This window comes from Schistocerca americana, chromosome 2, assembly GCF_021461395.2.
Source record: "Schistocerca americana isolate TAMUIC-IGC-003095 chromosome 2, iqSchAmer2.1, whole genome shotgun sequence".
Taxonomy (NCBI): Eukaryota; Metazoa; Arthropoda; class Insecta; order Orthoptera; family Acrididae; genus Schistocerca; species Schistocerca americana.
This window is the reverse complement of record NC_060120.1, coordinates 533,657,273-533,675,446: the sequence shown is the minus strand read 5'-3', so window position 1 is coordinate 533,675,446 and position 18,174 is coordinate 533,657,273. Positions and strand designations below refer to the sequence as shown.

At 43.3% G+C, this 18,174-nt stretch overlaps 1 protein-coding gene across 1 annotated transcript in view; it reads left to right on the top strand.

Annotated features, from left to right (window-relative positions):
* LOC124593748 (growth factor receptor-bound protein 2) overlaps window positions 1–18,174 on the top strand; it is a 45,700-nt gene that overhangs the window by 25,029 nt on the left and 2,497 nt on the right. Inside the window, exon 4 of the mRNA XM_047132084.1 lies at window positions 569–734. Coding sequence (XP_046988040.1) covers window positions 569–734 — 166 coding nt within the window. The remainder of the gene's footprint in view (window positions 1–568; window positions 735–18,174) is intronic.

Sequence of the window (18,174 nt, the reverse complement as noted above, 5' to 3'; positions counted from 1 at the left end):
TTCCCTTTTATGATTTTCTAACTTCTCTGCCATATTCATACTTCTGACATTCCATGCTTTGTGTCTCGGAATGTTACTGTTTTATTGATTTTTCAGTATTTGGTTCATTTTCATCCCCCCCCCCCCCCTCCCCCTCTTGTTGACCCCTCTCTGGGATCTGAATGGGGGGCCTAATCTAAAATAGTTTTTCAGGGAATATATAACCATGACTTTCTTTTCAGGGCACAATCCCTGTGTCTTGACTGCAGTGATTCCCATAACCTTCTACAGCCACATACTGTTGATAATTGCTGATCGTTACATCTTTAGGGGCTGTTTACCATCTGAAGGGCAAGAGAGTGCCCTAAAATTCTGTAGTCCACTCTCTTTGTGACCATCTGCTTGTATTATAAATGGTTAATGTACTTCAAGAAACATTACTTATTATTGAGATATGCATACCCACTAGCCCTCTCCTCTTCCGTCACTCCAATCCATGACTGTATCCTCCTTCCCCTCTGTTCTGCTCAGCAACCCATCCTCTTGATTTACAATGTTCCTATAGATTTGTAATAAATATTTTTTTCAGGTGTTCGGATGGAGTTCAGCATTTTAAGGTACTTCGTGATGCTCAAGGGAAATTTTTCCTTTGGGTAGTTAAATTCAACAGTTTGAATGAGCTGGTGGAATACCATAGAACTGCTTCTGTTTCGAGATCTCAAGAGGTGAAGCTCAGAGACATGGTTCCAGAAGAGGTAGGAATCCATATTACCATCAGTTTTCCTCCAATCATTTCTTGAACATGTAGACACAATGTTTTATGTTAGAGTTCTTTCATCAAATGATGAATGAGTTGAAGTGTTTGGGCATTGCAAACAACATTTTGTATTTGTTGTAAAACACTAAGTCTTACTTAAGAAAATTATTTTAGTACATGAATTTCAGAAATGCCTAGCAAATTAGCTGTCAATTCTCAGTTTGTGTAAATGATTATCTTCTGTTTGTGCTTCTGACAAGGGTACAAAATAACTCACTTCGCTTCCACATGATGGTGTACCACACTACTCCATAGTTCGTTTTGGTTGTATGTTACTTACCAGAAGTGATACAAGATCTAGAGAAGATCCATAGAAGTGCAGAGCATTTTGTCGTAGGTTCATTTAGCAACCACAAAAGTGCCGTGGAGATGCTCAGCTAACTCCTATGGCAGATCCTACAAGAGAGGCATATTCGTCATCATGTGGTTTCTTGTAAAAATTCCAAGTGGGTACACTCCTAAAAGAATCAACCGACATGTAGCTTCCTTCTACATATCTTACAAAAAGACCTTGGAGGAAAGATTAGAGAAGTTTTAGTTCGCACAGAGGCTTGTTCTTCTTGCAGACCATTCATGACTGAAAAAGGAAGAAGGGGGAGGGGAGGGGCGTGACTGGTACACAGAGTACCATCTGCCACACGTCATAAGGTGTCTTGCAGGGTGTAGATGTAGTAAAGTTTGCACAAATGAAAAAAGTATAGCCATTATAGTTGCTGCCCCTTACTATATTATCAGGATAATTTCTGCATTTAGTGATCATTGCCAGTAACATAAAATTGGCGGCAGTTCTGCTGTAACCCTGTGATATCAGAATTGAATAGAAACTCCATCCTGTCAATTAACTACTGCTTGATCTTCCTACTTTTATGCATTTTGTCACATTAAGTATCAAGGGAGTTGGACACCCACTTTTCACTTGTTTCCATTTCTTAAAAGGCCTGCATTTAATACAGGGTATCCCGCATATAACCGGTATGCCTGAGATTCAAGTAACAATGAACCAACTAAAAAGGAATAGATAAGAGTAATGTAAAAAAAATTATGGTTACCTGTTTATAAGAGATACTGGAAGTGATGGATATGGGCATTTAGGCATTGCTGACTTCATATGATGATGTTACCAGCAACACTATGTAGTTCTGCAGGTGTAATGTAGTTAATTTCTCTAGTAGTGTTCCATTTAAGATTGTCTAGTGTTCAAGGATTATCAGCATGCACTTCGCTTTTTAGTGTGCCCCAGAAATAAAAATCACATGACATGTCTGGGAATCTTGGGGACCAGAGGGTCTACTGACAAGTCCGTCTTCAGGGAACACGTTGTTGATGTGAGTTATGCTTTGGTTGGATACGTGTGCAAAGAAAGAGTCAAAGATCTCTAGATATCTATCACTGTTTAAGGTGTAACTGAAAATTGTGGGACCAATAATGTGTGTGGTGGAAACACAATTATGGGAGTTTACATAACCTGACAAATGAAACCATCTGACATGAAATAAAAAGTGTCCAAGTAACTGTTACAGCAATTTATGTTAACAGCCAGTTACAGTAATGAACGCTTTTCTCCTAATTATCAAATTTCATCTCTTGCATGTAGTCATGCAATAGGCTTTTAATTTTATATCGTTTAATACACAATGACATGAGGTACATGATACGCAAGCCTACTTTGATAACCTTCTTACTGATTTGCGGGGACTTCTTGTAATGTTCATGCGAATTCTGTCTGTAGTTTCAGGCGTCCTCACTGTTGGTCACCTATTCCTCTGCACATTCTGAACAAATCGTATAGCCCTCCATTTCTTGTACAGATCTCGAATAGTGCTGGCCGTAGGATTTTACTACCTGGATACTTCGCTACGTTCTTGATGGAGCCTCTCTTTATGTAACACTCCACAATATCAATTCCCTGTCCTGATGCAGACTGCCCTACTTACTGGTATGCAAGGTGTACCGATATTTTGTTGGACACCCTATGAAAGAATTTCTTCTCATTTTCCAGTAACAGCCTCCCAGCCTTTTTTCTGCATAGATACACAGGTACTTTAGTAGATAATCTGATAGAAATCATTTTTATCATTTCCCTGTCAGTGATATATAAGTGAGACACAATACTGTAAAAACTATTCAGCTTCCTACAGTGATAGAATTCAGCTCAGTGTCCATGGCTTATGTCAGCAGCCTGTAAGTTTCATGCATTACTCTAATGGCTACAATTTTAGTGACATCCAAAAATTTCTAGTTTTGAGTCTTTTACCTCTGACGTGATGTGTTGACCTTTATTAATTTATAGACAATTGCTGTTGTGTAATATTGAGTATCTCAAATCTAATGCAAAAGTGTGCAGATTCTGTCGCTTATCATAAATTGTGCAGTTGAGTTATATTGCTTATACACAAATGCAGTCTCTAGAAAGCACACTCACATATTGTGGTTAAAAATTGTATCTGTTTATTATGATGTTTTCACCTTCCTGTGTTTATCTTGTTAATGATTTTTATCATTTAATTGAGAAAATAATGATTGCAGAACTGTAAGTACCACCCACAAAACTGCTTTCCCTGTTGCCTAGTGTCACCTCCCACCCCAACCCCCCAAAAGCAAAGGACTGTTTTCTGGCTAGATTTATTTGGTCCACAACAGTTTCCTCTCCTGTGTCAGTAGCATCTCCAAATATTAGTAACCCCCCCCCCCCCTCCCCCTTCCTGGGGACTCCCCAATATGTGGCAGGTTTGTGCTTTGCTACCACTGGCCCCTGCCTGTGCAGATTCATTTCCCTCCCATGCTGCATGTCTATCCTCTTGACTATTCTTTTTTCCCTCCCTTGGGGAACATGTCTCGGATGTTGTGGAAATGTTTTCTGCATATTCAGTAGCCGATATCAGATCTGTCTCTCCACTGGTTTTTCATTCCTTTTTTCTTTCTTCGTTCCCCTTCTCCTATCCTTCCTCAGCTTTGTCATTCGCGGTTCCTCCTTTTCCTCTTCTGCCCTGTGTGTTACAGAAGGCCAGCCCGTGCACCTGACCCTTGCGTCTGACAGGTAACAAGTGACTGGGTAATTACAATTCCCAGCCCTGAGTTGACAGGAAGGGTTTGCACACCCCCTAGTATGGGCCAGGCCCAGGGAGGGATGATTGCCTGAGCTGCTACCTTCCCAAATTGCCAATTGGTCTCTCTGTCAGGTGTTCAGGAGGTGTTGTCTGAGGTGTGGACAATCGCCTAAAGCTGGTGCTTCCCACTCTGATGGGGATCCCCAGTTGGAAGAAGTGCGCCATCGGAGACGCTGACGGTCATGGGGAATTTTCTCACAATGAGCCTATCATCTTCTTCAGTCAGTGTCTACCAGACGTAAATGGAGTGAGGCTAATGATTCAAAGACCGTCCCAGCTGCACCATGGTTCAGCGCAGTTTCATGTATTGAAGACTGTCTGTCTTTTTCTACAGTAAATCCGTTTATTATTCAGAAAGGTGTTGATGCAGTTGCTGGCCCCGTGAAATCCTGCTCTCATTCATGAAATCACACTTTGCTTTTGGAGACTACATCTGATTCTCAAGCACAGCAACTGCTTGCAGCTTTGCTCCTCCACGGCTGTCCTGTTCGTGTTTAGGCCCATCAAATGCTGAATTCTTTCCATGGTGTTATTTATACTAGGCTGCTTGATGGTCTTACTGAAGCAGAAATCCAAATGCGCATCTCTGATCAGGTTGTCATTGCAGTCAATCGGGTGATGAAAAAGGCAGATGCATCGTTAGTGCCCACACGCACTCCTTTTCTCACATTTGATAGAGTGGTGCTTCAGTCAAAGATCAAAGCAAGCTATGAAGTCTGACTGCACATTCTGAACCAGATGCGCTGCTACCAATGTCATCATTAAATCCAAACTCGAATGTCCTGTCGACATCCGGCCAAATGCGTAACCTGTGGTAGGGATGCTAACGAGCGATTGTCCGCCTCCTCTTCCTCACTGAATCAACTGCAGTGGTGACCATGCTGCCTCCTTCCTACATTGTCCCGTGTATCTCAATGTATGGGCTGTCCAGGAGATCCGGATCAAGGAAAATGTGCCTTATCCGGTCGCTCGCAAGTTGTTGGCTAGTCGGAATCCCTGAATTCTACCATCCGGCACTTACAGTACTGTTCTTGCTGCATCTTACTCCAAGAAGGACATGTGACCTCAAATTCAGCACTGTGGTTGTGAAATTGCCCAGTGTGATGGTAGCATTCCCATAGACTCCTCCAGCTGTACAAGTCACCAAACCTTTGCCTCATGCGGCGAAGTCACCTGCTACACAACTGGCAGACCAGATAGGACGGAAGGAATACTCCCGTGAAGAATTTCTGACATCCCTCCAGCCAACGAACATCTGAGTCTTTGTCTACCAACTGGAAAGCGCCCAAGAAGTCAAGTGGTTTTCTCCTTCGCCGACTTGAAAATCCTCTTCGATGGTGTAGGCAGTGTGCACCACCAACAGTTTTTCTGTCCTGGACTCTGCAGATCGACAGAGGAAGAATGCCTATGCCTCTGCAGATCTCATGGAGCAGGATCTTCCAGTCTCTGCACTCTGCAGCAGTGAGTCTTAAAAGGCTGGCACTCGGCAGCCATCGAGGTGACGTCCTTTCATATTTTTCCCTCCGCCCCTTTCCACATTGTGACTCTCCTCCAACGGGATGTTCACGGCCTTCGATCACACAAAATTGCATCCTCACAACTGCTTTGAGCTCTCACTTTTCTTCCGAGTCCGCTTCAACCTTCCCCTGAGGACGTCACCCATCTCGTGGGGGAATCATGTTACTCATCCGGGATGATGTTCATAGTCAACCCATCTCCCTGACTACCCGGCTTCAAGCTGTTGCAGTCCACATTTTCCTTCCTCACTTGAGCTTTTCCCTTTGTGCCGTCTACATCCCTCCGTCATTCAGTATCACCAGGGTACTTCCTCCAGCTTATTAGGCAACTCCCTCTCCACTCTCTGCTGTTCAGTGGCTTTAATATGCACCATCCCCTTTTGGGCTTGCACAGAACCTCTCAGAGAGGTGCCCTGTTGGCTGACCTTCTCAATCACCTCAATGTCATCTGCCTTAACATGGGAGCACCCGTGTTCCTATCAGACTCCACTCACGCCTATTCCCATTTGGACCTCTCCTTTGGCACTGCCCAGCTTATCCATCATTTTGATTGGTCTGTTCTTTCTGACACGAACTCGAGTGACCATTTCCCGTGTGCTACCTGATTGCTTACTCCTACTCCACCTTTGTACACACTCAAATTGCAGCTTTCTAAGGCCAACTGGAGGCTTTACTCCTCCCTGGCGACCTTCGACAAACCACATTTCCCTGGTTGTGGTGAGTGGGTAGAATATCTTACAAATGTTATCCTTACCACCACAGAATATTCCATTCCTCACATTTCCTCTTTGCCACATCATGTCCTGGTTCCTAGGTGGACTTAGGCGTGCTACGGTGCAATTCACGTGCGAAGTCGTGTTCTCCATGTTTTTAACCATCATCTTACGGTGGCCAACTGGATTTATTACAAATAGTTGCATGCACAGTGTTGTCACAGTCTTCAGGATAGCAGAAAAGCTAGCTGGGTCTCTTTTACTAGTTCTTTTAACAGTTCCATACTGTCTTCTGTCATGTGGGCCAACCTCCAGTGGCTGGCTAGGACCAAGGTCCATTCCCCAATTTCTGGCCTGGTAGTAGCAGACGATGTCATAGTGGACCCTACTGCTCTCTCCAACACATTGGGCCACTATTTTGTGGAGATTTCGAGCTCCACCCACTGTCACCCGGTCTTTCTCCATCAGAAACAAGTGGAGGCGGCTTGGGTGATACCCTTCTCTTCTCAAAATCATGGGTGCTACAATGCCACCTTTACTATGAGGGAGCAAGATCATGATCTCACTTCATCCTGATCCTCCACCCCTGGGCCAGATGAGGTTCACATTCAGCCGTTACATAACCTTTCTTGGGCAAGGTATTTCTCCAACATACGTACAGTCTCATCTGGGTAGAGGGCACGTTTCCCAGATGATGGTGTGAAGCCATTGTTATACCCATTCCTAAGCCTGGCAAGGACAAACACCTTCCTTCTGGTTATCGTCCCATTTCTCTCACCAGCTGATGGAACGCATGATTCATGCCAGGCTGATATGGTGGCTCGAGTCTTACAACTTACCAACCAGTGGACAATGTGGATTTTGAGCACGCTTTTCTGCGGTTGATCATCTCATCACTTTGTCAACCCATCTCATGAATGGTTTTCTGTCGAAATACCAGATTGTGGCCGTATTTTTCGATTTTGAGAAAACCTACGACACCTGCTCGAGGACTGGTATCCTCTGTACTCTCTACATGCGGGCCTTCCATGGCCACATACCCCGTTTCCTTCAGGAATTTTTAAAAGACCGAGTTTTCAAAGTATGTGTGAGTTTTGCCTTGTTGGACACCTTTATCCAGGAGAACGGTGTGCCTCAAAGTTCTATCCTTAACGTCATCCCCTTTGCTGTCACCATTAAACTTTTATGGCCTGTCTCCCACTGGGCATCTCCGGCTCCCTTTTCGTTGACAGTTTTGCGAATTATAGCAGTTCTCCACAGACTTGTTTCCTTGAGTGGCATCTTCAGCGATGTCTCGATCGTCTATACTCATCATCGACAGTGGCTTTAGATTTTCCACTGACAAAACCATTTGTATGAATTTCTGGTGGAGCATTTGTCAAACAGTGTAAGGTCCAGGATGGATTGTAACAATATTATGAAAAGGAATGTTGCTGCTCACCATATAGTGGAGATGCTGAGTTGCAGATAGGCACAACAAAAAGACTGTCACAAATAAGCTTTTGGCCAACAAGGCCTTTGTCGAAAATAGATGACACACACGCGCACATATGCAAACGCAGCTCACAGACACGATTGCAGCCTCTGGCAGCTGAAGGGTGGCTTCAGCTGCCAGAGACTGCAGCCATGCGTGTATGAGTTGCATTTGCGCGCACTCTCGTACTTGTTTGTTTGTTTGTTTGTTTGTTTGTGTGTGTGTGTGTGTGTGTGTGTGTGTGTGTGTGTGTGTGTGTGATCTATTTTTGACCTTGTTGGCTGAAGAATTATTTGTGACAGTCTTTTTGTTGTGCCTATCAACTCAGCATCTCCCCCATGTGGCGGTGCAATTGTTTTCTTCCACCGTCTTTACGTATTGGGCTTGTTGCTCTTCCGTTTGTTGAAACTACAAAATTCCTGGGACTCATGCTCGATAGAAAACTTTCTTGGTCCCATATGTCTTTCTTGGCTGCCCGCTGTACGCGGTCTCTCAATGTCCTATGTGTCCTCAGCGGTACTTCCTGGGGAGTGAATCAGACCACCCTCCTCCATTTGTGTCAGTCCCTTGTCAGTTAGAAACTAGACTATGAGTGTTTCGTTTATGCATCTACACGCCCGTCCCTCTTACGCTGTCTCAATACTATCCACCATAATGGTATCTGTTTAGCTATTGGCATCTTTTACACTAGCCCGGTTGAGAGTCTGTATGCCAAATCAGCCAAACTACCTCTCAATTCCCTTCAGAGTTCTGTACGCCTTTAGCCCCATAGAGCAACGGGTACAGGGAAGCTGTCACTTGCCCACTCTTGATGGAGCCACTGTGATATTTATGTGAGTTCCTGGTCACGTCCTTCTGACGGGAAATGCGGCTACTGATGCTGCTCCCAAGGCTGCAGTCCTCATACCTCAGCCCACTAGTTCTTCCACTCCCCCGATGAGCTTTGTTTTGCCGTCTGTTAGCAGGTGGTGTCACTTTCGCATTACCATTGGTCCTCCCGTGATGGGAACAAGCTCCAGGGAATTAAGCCAACAGCTTGGATGACTTCCTCTTGGCCCTTTTGCTGCAAGGAGATCATTTTTGCTAGGTTGAGTCTTTTTAGCCATCGCCATTTTTTAAGTAGTGCTCCGCCACCACTATGTGCTCATTGCTCTCAACTTCTAACAGTTCGCCATTTCCTGACGGAATGACTTTTTTTTTTAACAACTTACGTTCTCATTTATGTTTGCCATCTGAGTTACTAGCCATTTTAGCGAACGATGTGTGGGCTTTCATCAGTGTTTTACTTTTTATCCATCGTAGCAGTATGGTGAAGGACATTTAATCTTCAGTTCTGGACATCCGGTGTGTGTGTGTGTGTGTGTGTGTGTGTGTGTGTGTGTGTGTGTGTGTGTATGGGGGGGGGGGGGGGGGGGTTTATAGACCTCTCTCTCCACATCCCTGATTTTAGATGTCTTTCCTTCTGTCAGTTGGGCTTAATGTGCAGTCATTTTTAACTCCTTTTTTTCTCTTCATGTTCTATGCTTGCGACATGGGCACATAAGACCTTAATAGTTTTTGTGCACTAAAACCAAACAAACAAGTATTGGTTACATCCTAAATCCTCAGTCATTTGTTGTTTATATTCCAATCTCTGTCTTACCATAAAAATTTTTATTTCTACAGCTCCCTCTTGTGCCGTGGAGGTCATTCCCTGATGTCTGTCATCCTCCCCTTACCATTTTTCCACGTATTCCTTTGCTCACCAATTCTGCAGTGCTCGACCTATTTCCTTATAGACCAGCCTCTTTAACCCCAGTGCAGTGTCAGGAGCTAGAATAGACCCATGGCCCTTCCTTGCCTGTTGTAAGGGAGCAATTAACAGGAATCTTTTTATTTGGTTACTTTTTACCTTGGTATTTTAACTATACTTTGAACTTGCAAAGGTTTTGGCTCTTTTCACTTTTTTATTGGTTTTTCCCCTCACCTTTTTTGGCTTTTTAAATTCTGGTCTCCATGTTAGGTTTGATGTCCACATTCCAAATTTTACAGAAGTGTGGACCGTTTGGGGAAGGACGCCTTACTGTGCGATGTTCTTTTTTGCACCTACCAATTAAGTGGACCTACCTCTGCACCCAAATCCAGTGCAGTAGCTAGTCTGTCATCATGGAGTTGTCATGTACCGTCATGATGGTAGCCCCTACAACGCCGAGATTGCACTGAGCTGTAACCTCCCCGTCAACCAAGTAAGGTGCCTATCAAATTTGGGGTACTGGGACTCTGGGCAAGGGCTACTTTGCCAGGTGGCCTTGGACTTGATGGGATGGCACCTGTGGGGACAGCCTCTGATCGGAGCGAGTGGCATCAGGGCGAATGATCCACAATGAAATGGATCAAACTTAATGGTGGCCATGCCAACACGGCCGTCTCAGCAGTCAGGAACAGAGACTTTAATGCAGGGATTAACAACCAGTGGCATTTCTGTCTTTGACCATGCCTCAAGACAAGAGCCACATAGGAGAAATGGAAGTGGACAGTTTGCCAAATTCATGCTTTGTTCCCGGACTGATGGTGGATCTTTCGCTACAACGAAGACACTGTTTTTTGTTGAAAATATTGAAGGCCAGTTTTGGGAGATAGCAGCAGTAGAAAAGATGAGAAATGGATCTTTGCTGGTAAAAACATCGCATCCCAACCAATCACAGACACTTCAGGCCTGTGTAAAGATAGGAGTTATACCAGTCACCATCTCTTCTCATAACAAGCTCAATAGAATTCAAGGTTTTTATCTTCCATCGGGACCTAATGCCATAAACTGATAAAAAGCTGCATACTAATCTGGTGCGGTATGGAATCCATTTCGTTTGCCGCATCCAGAAGAGATCCAGTGGTAGTAGGCACTGGATCTTTTATCCTGCCATTCAGCGACAACATCCTACTGCTGCTACAGGGTTAAGGTCATGGTTTATAGGTGTGATGTCGGGTCTTATTTTCCTCCTCCAGTGAGATGTTTAAGGTGCCAGAGGTTCGGACACATGTCGTGCTGTTCTAAGGAGGCTACCTGTGTGGCATGTGGACAGACAGCTCATGAGGGCAGCCCTAGTGACCAACCCCACAATGTGTCAACTGTCTGGAACCACATCCTCCCTGTTACCTCAATGCTCAGTGTTTGAGAAAGAAGAAAATTTAATGGTACAAAACACTTGACTACCTGTCTTGTAAAGATGCAAAGGAAAAGTTTGAAAGACTTCATCTGACTATATGATCTCAAATTTTGCGATTGTTGTGTCACAGTTCACACCTCACGTGATGACAAGGTCTCGCATGACACGTCCTTACCCTTGTCATATTCCAGGGCCTGCCTCAGAGTTGAGGGAAGGAATGTCAGATCACTGTACCCCTGTAGCAGCAGTGGTTCCCAGAGATGCCTAGTCATCCTCTAGGGTCGTCAGGGATGAGGACACCGGTTAAGGTGCCCCCTCTGAAGACAAGGACCAGCAGCTGCAGGCTGTGGGTTGAAGAAAAGTATGTTCCTCTATACTCCCAGAAGATAAAATGGAGAAATCTTCACAGAAGTTGAAGTCTCACAAAGATAAGAAGGATAAGCAGAAAGATAAAACTACAGGGCTATTACAAATGATTGAAGTGATTTCATAAATTCACTGTAGCTCCATTCATTGACATATGGTCACGACACACTACAGATACGTAGAAAAACTCATAAAGTTTTGTTCGGCTGAAGCCACACTTCAGGTTTCTGCCGCCAGAGCGCTCGAGAGCATAGTGAGACAAAATGGCGACAGGAGCTGAGAAAGCGTACGTCGTGCTTGAAATGCACTCACATCAGTCAGTCATAACAGTGCAACGACACTTCAGGGCGAAGTTCAACAAAGATCCACCAACTGCTAACTCCATTCGGCAATGGTATGTGCAGTTTAAAGCTTCTGGATGCCTCTGTAAGGGGAAATCAACGGGTCGGCTTGCAGTGAGCGAAGAAACGGTTGAACGCGTGCGGGCAAGTTTCACGCGTAGCCCGCGGAAGTTGACGAATAAAGCAAGCAGGGAGCTAAACGTACCACAGCCGACGGTTTGGAAAACCTTACGGAAAAGGCTAAAGCAGAAGCCTTACCATTTACAATTGCTACAAGCTCTGACACCCGATGACAAAGTCAAACGCTTTGAATTTTCGGCATGGTTGCAACAGCTCATGGAAGAGGATGCGTTCAGTGCGAAACTTGTTTTCAGTGATGAAGCAACATTTTTTTCTTAATGGTGAAGTGAACAGACACAATGTCCGAATCTGGGCGGTAGAGAATCCTCACGCATTCGTGCAGCAAATTCGCAATTCACCAAAAGTTAACATGTTTTGTGCAATCTCACAGTTTAAAGTTTGCGGCCCCTTTTTCTTCTGCGAAAAAAACGTTACAGGACACGTGTATCTGGACATGCTGGAAAATTGGCTCATGCCACAACTGGAGACCGACAGCGCCGACTTCATCTTTCAACAGGATGGTGCTCCACCGCACTTCCATCATGATGTTCGACATTTCTTAAACAGGAGATTGGAAAACCGATGGATCGGTCGTGGTGGAGATCATGATCAGCAATTCATGTTATGGCCTCCACGCTCTCCCGACTTAACCCCATGCAATTTCTTTCTGTGGGGTTATGTTAAAGATTCACTGTTTAAACCTCCTCTACCAAGAAACGTGCCAGAACTGCGAGCTCGCATTAACGATGCTTTCGAACTCATTAATGGGGACATGCTGTGCCGAGTGTGGGAGGAACTTGATTATCGGCTTGGTGTCTACCGAATCACTAAAGGGGCACATATCGAACATTTGTGAATGCCTAAAAAAACTTTTTGAGTTTTTGTATGTGTGTGCAAAGCATTGTGAAAATATCTCAAATAATAAAGTTATTGTAGAGCTGTGAAATCGCTTCAATCGTTTGTAATAACCCTGTACTTTCTGAGGCTTTGGATATTCCAGTCCCTACCTCTGCGAAGGTTGAACCTATGCTGTTTGATGATGTAACAGGCAATCAGGTGGACTGCGACCTGGTAATGAAATAATTAGACCCATTCTTTTCTTTTGCACTTTCTCAGACCTGCAATGGAACTGTAACAGCTACTATTGCCATCTGACCAAACTCCTTCATGTACTGGCTACTTACTCCATATTTGGCATAGTACTTCAGGAAACATGGTTTACGGTAATGCATTTCCCTGCTCTAAACTACAAACCTTTCTGTACCAATCACATTAATGTCGAGAGAGCTTCTGGTAGGGTACGCCTCATACAATCTGATATTTTTAGGGAGTAGGTGCCTCTTACCACTGAACTAGAGGCCTTGGTCGTTAATGTCTACCTGTTAGTTCAGTTAACAATATGTAATGTTTATCTACTCCCAGGTGGACCTTTCCTTCATCATGAGCAGTTACCTTCCCCCCTCGTTTTACTGGGGGGCTTAAATGCCCATAATCCTCTGTGGATCGGAGACACTAGGTCTTGCAGAGGCTGGGTACTAGAACGCCACCTTTCATAACCGGATGTCTGCCTACTCAACATTGGAGCCGCAACACATTTCAATGCAGCTCACGGAACATACTTGACTGTTGATCTTACAGTTTGCACCCCTGATTCAGTGGTTTGTCCTCGGCGATCTTTGTGACAGCAAGCATCTTCCTATTATTCTCTCCCTCTCCACTCAGACATCTGGAACATGCTCCATGTTGGTTGCTTTGGAAAGCTGACTGGCAGGCTTTCTCCTCTACAGCCACTTTTGCAGCCAGTCACGCAACGGATATTGACAAAGTGCTACAAGTTACTATTGATACTGTTATTCGTGCTGCAGCAGCGATCCCCTACTCCTCTGGCTCAACCCGATGACCGCTGGTGCCATGGTGGTCTGAAGATACAGCCTCAGCTATCAGGGAACGCTGCAGAGTGCTTCAACAGAACAAACACCATCCTTACGTGGATTTTAATAGCATTAAAGATACTCCAGGCAAAAGCACTGTTTGTAATAATAAAAAAAAGAAGCAGGGGTGTTGGGAGCAATCAATATGTATCAGCCATGCGATCCCATCAACTCTGTCGCTTATGCAGCCATCCACCACACACAGCACTTCCTGGCATGCCTTGACAATGGTAAGTCCTGCACTGATCCCTTGTTCTTACCAGCTGTTTTGCAGCTCACTTCGATGAAGTGTCCGTTTGCAGTAATTACCACTCTCATTTCCTGACCCTGAAACATCTTACTGAGTGCCACCCGCTATCCTTCCATGCGCATGGCTTTCTATCAAACAACACTCCTTTTAGTGAATGGGAGCTACACAGCACTTTGGCATACTGACAACATGAAACATATCCTCGGACTTTTTAATCATATTTGGCAGGAAGAAGAATTTCCCTCTCAATAGTGGGAAGGCATTATTATTCTTGTCCTGCAACTGGGAAAGGACTCACTTATTTTAACTAACTGCTGGCCAGTCTCTCTGTTGAATGGGCTGTGTCAGCTATACGAACAAATGGCCAACCGCCGTCGTCGTTGGTGCCACAATTCCAAAGTGGCTTTCGAACTTTCTGGTCCATCAAAGATCACTTGGTTCATCTGGAATCTGCATTGTATCACCAACATTTGATTGCTTCTTTAGTCTTGTATTCCTAGAGCTCCCCTTCAACACACTCCGTGGTCCATACCCAGTCCTGTGGTACGGATGGACCTATTTTGTGGCGCCAAGAAGGATGCTGATCTTACACATCTCCGACAACTATTTTGTTTGATCCTCTACAATTATTTTAATTCAGTATGCATCTACACAGACAGATTGAAAGTCAGCAACAGGGTTGGTTACACTTTTGCACATGCAAGGGGACACAAGACACACACGTTCCCAAGTGGCTGCAATGTATACACTGTAGAGTTGGTTGCCTCTCTCAGGCTGCGCAGTATATCAAATCCCTTGCCAAAACAAACTTTCTGATCTGTAGCGACTCCATGAGTTGCTTAAAAGGTATATTCCTGTGCTGTCCCAAAAATCTTCTGGTCACTAACATCCAGGACCTACTGGTTAACCTCTGCAGTTCTGGATAGAAGGTGACCTTCATATGGACACCAAGCCACATAGGCATTCCAGGAAATTAACATGCTGAGCGTCTAGCTAAAGATACCACTACAGGAGATCAACTTGATGTCAGAATACTGGGCCCAGACTTACAGTTACAACTTAAACATAATATTTTGAGGCTCTGGGAATTGGAAAGGCAGGCTCGTATGATCCACAATGAGTTAACAGCAATTAAGGAGCCCACTAAGGTGTGCATACATCTTTCTAGGCGTATTGGAAAGATGCCATTGTGTTGTGCTGACTATGCATTGGCCACGTGAGTCGCCCATGAGTTGCTTCTGTGTCGGAAGGATCATCCTTACAGCAGCAGCAGTAGTAGTCTACTGATGATAGTGCATGTTGAGTGTGCCCTGTTGGCCGATATGCGGCATGCTCTGCACTTGCCTACCTAACTCCCTCTGATGCTTACAGATGATGAGACAGCCACTGCCAAAGTGTCGCATTTCCGGAGGGAAAGCAGATTTTACAGTGAACTATAATAGTCCCCCACGTTCAGTGTGTGTGTGTGTGTGTGTGTGTGTGTGTGTGTGTGTGTGTGTGTGTGTGTGGGCGCGCGCGTGCAGCGGGGGATTCCCGCTGTGGCAGATACCCCCCGTGCGACTGCTGGTTACTTTCTTCCCCCTTCACCTTGTTGTGCCTTTAGACCCTCTTGTGCATGATGCTGCCTGGGTTATCTCAATTTTCTTTTACCTGTCATGTTACACCTACTGTCATGCCCTTTTTTTTATTTTTGACTTGCTTAGGTAGTTGTAGCAACCAAGACCTCACTTTTTTTTTTTTTTTTTTTTACGTGTTTCACAAAATGGAGGGTCTGATGAACTAATAGTTTAGTCCCTTTAATCACACAATCACCACTACCAGCCTCTTTAGTTTTCCTTCACAACACCACATAGCAAATGCTGTGTTTTCTTTTCCAGTTTTCCCTCGTGTGTTACTCCAGATATGCATTCTTGGAAAATATATGTTAGTTTGTTTATTTTCAAATTAAGGACTATGTTTGAGATTTTTTTGTTGTCAAAGAATTATGTGTAACCCTGGGCTAGTCTGTTGCTTCTATAGTTCTTGTTTCATATGGTATGCACTACTTTGATTCTAAGGTAGCAGAATTCCTTCTCTTTGTCTACTGTGTCCCAGATGATGATAAGTTAGTCATTAATCTCATTTCAACTCCTCCTCATTACCTAATCTTTCTTTGATTTGCTCTCAATCTATATTCTGTGTTCAGAGGAATATTTACTCCACTGAACTGTGCAAGATCACCATTGCTGCATCTTGATCAATATGAGAACAAGTACGACCTCTATGATATGCAGCAACAGACAGTTAAGCATCTCGGGGCTCAACAATGAGTTTTATGGTTGCTTGTTTTTGAACATGCACCAGCACAGCAGTCTTTCAAGTGGAGTCTGCAGATGTGGACTGCCACGAACACTCGGTCAGCAGAAATATTCGAAAAAAAGCCAAGTGGTAAACTGAATTTCATTGTCACATGTCACTAGAATATTGAACAGTAAATTGCAATTAAGGATTGTCACCAAAGATTGTAGCATTCATAAGAGTTGAACTTTATGATTTTGTTGACATAATTCAATAATATGTTTCAATAAGGTGTATAATTAACTAATAGTCATCTAAATGATGAAAAACTGCACCAGTTACTTTTTTTACGCTTAGCACAAGGTGTTTTGGAAATTTTGTGATTTTTCAGTTGCATTTGTTTACATAAATACTTCTTACGATGTTTGCATGTGTGATTTTCTGCCTGTCTTCCACTGTAGTTGTCTTTTTGAGGTTAAATAGCAGTCAGAGAATCAGATGAATGAATGATGGAATGTTTTTTATATGCTGATGTTAGAGGTAATGTTTCTGTTTTTCTACTTTGCGTATTCTGTCTCTTCCATTACACAGATTCTCTCTCTCTCTCTCTCTCTCTCTCTCTCTCTCTCTCTCTCTCTCTCTCTCTCACACACACACACACACACACACACACACACACACACACACACACCATCACTTACATTGTTTGTTTTTGTAATCATAACTTGCTATAGAGATACTGTGATAGTACTGTCCCAGCATGATCCTGTTGTACTTGGCCCCCCTGTGGCCGTTACCAGAAACACACGGTGACTTTACAGTAAAAAAGTACAGTGGTGGTGCCTAAGGAAGACATACTGTGCTGCGAATGATAGCAAGACAGTTGTGCATGCATTATCAAGTGTTTCAGCGTGTCCTTGTGAAATATCGTGATAGAAACTCACATTAGCAAATTGCCCTCGCTCCCAGGTGCAAAAATATCATGGTCGACTAATGTGATTTCACAAAGAGGTGTTACATTTTCTGTGGATTCATTAGATACATAACGCTGTAGTTATAATTTTTTTTTTACCATTTTTGACTGTTTCCATTTTTGTCGTAGATGTTGAGTAGAGTCTTTGGGGTAGTGTATATATTTACATAATTACTACAGTTATCAGATGCGGCAGAGAAATTTGAGGAAAAAAAAACTCTATCTAGTTTGTCACTATGTTTTTCAAATGTTTCTCCCATGTATGATAACTGTAGTAATTCCTTAAATATGTACATTACTCCATAAACTCTACACAACATCTACAACAAACATAACTGACAATTCCAGTGTCAGTAATGATGAAATCTATTTTATAATTTACAACTACATGTATCTAATGAATCCACAGAAAATGTAACATCTCTATGTACAAACCCTTTGTGAAACCATAAAACCATACTGTCATAATATCTGTATAGCATGTTTTGATTATAAAAATGAACAGCGTAAGTGATGATTTGCATGTGTGAGATATTCTGTGTAATGGAGGAGCCACAATATTTGTGAGTACAAAAACAGTGACACTACATCTAACATCATCAGTGTATAAAAATCATTCCAGGATTCATTTGTCTGATTTTCCAACTGCAGTATAACCTCATAAAGACAACTACAATGCAAGAGAGGTATAAAATCACACATGCAGACAACACAAGAAATATTTATGTAAAACAACTTGAAAATGAGAATAAATTCTCGAAATGCTTTGTGGTAAGCATGAAAAAATAAGAAAATTGTGATGTTTTACGTTATTTGAATCATGAATGATGTAGTTGCAGGCTTTCCAGAGAATCTTGTTATTGATATCCTTTCAACCTGTATTTTATTCCAGCTCCTGAAACTTACTTTTATTGCCTATTGTGCTTCTCCGCTAAACAGGTGGAACAGCAGAGAAGAAAGACTGCATCCAGTCCAACTTTTGATTTCGAAATCTGTCTCTCATCATTATGTAATCGTACAAGTATATTCCAGTGACTGACATTTTCCAAGTATACATTCTCTTGTTTATTTTTGAACAATTTACATGCTATTACAGGTACTGCCTGAAACTTATTTCAGAACTCGAGGAGCCTTTTGTGGTCTCATTCCTACTGCCAAACCCATAT